The 1728-nt window shown below is 43.6% G+C and overlaps 1 protein-coding gene across 1 annotated transcript in view; it reads left to right on the forward strand.

Moving 5' to 3' along the window:
* Positions 1–602, forward strand: part of LOC103258182 (histone H3-like centromeric protein A) — a 44088-nt gene extending 43486 nt beyond the window's left edge. The window contains exon 2 of the mRNA XM_021711289.1: positions 16–602. Within this exon, the coding sequence (XP_021566964.1) occupies positions 16–461 (446 nt within the window). The 3' untranslated portion in view covers positions 462–602. The remainder of the gene's footprint in view (positions 1–15) is intronic.
* The last annotated feature ends 1126 nt before the right edge of the window (positions 603–1728 follow it).

Genomic DNA, 1728 nt, shown 5'->3' on the forward strand with positions numbered 1-1728 from the left:
CCGCGGGGCCGGAAGTCGGAGCAGCGCCTGGAGCCGCGCAGCCCGCCAGGGGCCCGCGCCGCAAGCCCGAGGCCCGGAGGAGGCGCGTCGCCAGCCCGGCCCCGACCCCCGGCCCCTCTCGGCGGGGCGCCTCCCCAGGCACTTCCCCCCGTCAGCGTGGTCGGCGGAAACTTGCTTGGACAAAGGAGATCCGAAATCTTCAGAAAAGCACACATCTCTTGTTACGGAAGGCCCCCTTCAGCCGCCTGGTAAGAGAAATATGTGTTAAATTCACTCGTGGTGTGGACTTCAATTGGCAATCCCAGGCCCTGTTGGCCCTACAAGAGGCAGCAGAAGCATTTCTGGTCCATCTCTTTGAGGATGCCTATCTCCTCTCCCTACATGCCGGCCGAGTTACTCTTTTCCCTAAGGATGTGCAGCTGGCCAGGAGAATCCGAGGCATTCAGGAGGGACTTGGCTGAACACGTGCAACCAGTGTTTCTGGAAGTCTTTCCTGCTCACCCAGTGGTTGTTACCAGGGACACTCCAGAGCCATGACTGCAAGCAGTGGAGTCTAAGTTGCTGCCTGGACTTTGCTCTGAGCACTGTGTGTGTGCTGCTTTGCATAACACATGAGACAATTGACACAGTTCCAAAGGCCTGAAAAGTATTTTCATATAGAGACTCCAAGGCTGACTTCAGTTTGTGAGTTACTCTTGTGACTATTTGAGGATTTGAAGACAGAAAATGTGCTGTGGTGTGGGAGACAAGGATATTTGCTTATTATTTTAGATTTTTTTATCCTATTGAGATTTTCTTGCCATGTGTACACTTGTACCTTTGTTTTAAACTTAAGGGGAGGCAGAAGAGAAGACCACTTGAATCAGCTGCACGGAAGACCCCGCACAAGCAGCAGCCAGACCTCTGCCCTCATTGCTGTGGCAGCGGCAAGTGACTGGGTGGTCTATGCTTGTCAACAGATGTACAGCTTTTTAAAAACGTAATTGAGGGTGAATAGAAAATATTTAAGGTTTGATGTCCTGGATCTTTCTAGTAAATTTCTATCAGAGTCATTTGGAACTTCTAACTTGTGGAATTTAACATTATGTTCTTATTTGTAAATCATAGAAGATATATCAGTCTGGGATTTTAAAATACTTTTTCAGTGTTTCTCAGGTATTTTTATAACTTCATATGGAGAGATAGTGAAGATAATCATAATTATTTAATCAAAAAATTAAACCAAGGTTACTGCTACAGCATAGAGGTTATACTATATTTTCTGTATGTTAACATTAAGTTCTTTATTTGTACACTGTTTACAAACAGCCACAATTTAAACAAGAGAATTGAGGAATGTAGTTTTTCCTCAGATACAGTAGATATGAGCCGTTAAAAACTGCCCTTCTGTTGTAACTAAAAGCAATTTAAAAGATTACCAGAGAAATGAGAAGTACTACCCAAAGATTTGAGATCTGTATGTGGTGAAAATGATTGGTGAGAGCAGACTATTAATAATGATGTGTCTGTCAGCCAGCTGACCTCAGACAATCTAAAGGGAAGCACCAGGTTCTATTGTTTAATACATCCTAAGCCTTTGGAAAACCTCTTCCTGTTTGTCATCAACTTATATTTATGCAGGTATTCAAATAAAGCTTATCTATCCGCAAATATAAAAAAAAAAAAAACAAAAAAAAACGCACACTGACCTTGCCTTAAACTTATTCTAAAATAACTAAGGAAATGCCA

This window comes from Carlito syrichta, unplaced genomic scaffold (genome assembly GCF_000164805.1).
Source record: "Carlito syrichta isolate Samal-C Ts95f unplaced genomic scaffold, Tarsius_syrichta-2.0.1 Scaffold302015, whole genome shotgun sequence".
Taxonomy (NCBI): domain Eukaryota; kingdom Metazoa; phylum Chordata; class Mammalia; order Primates; family Tarsiidae; genus Carlito; species Carlito syrichta.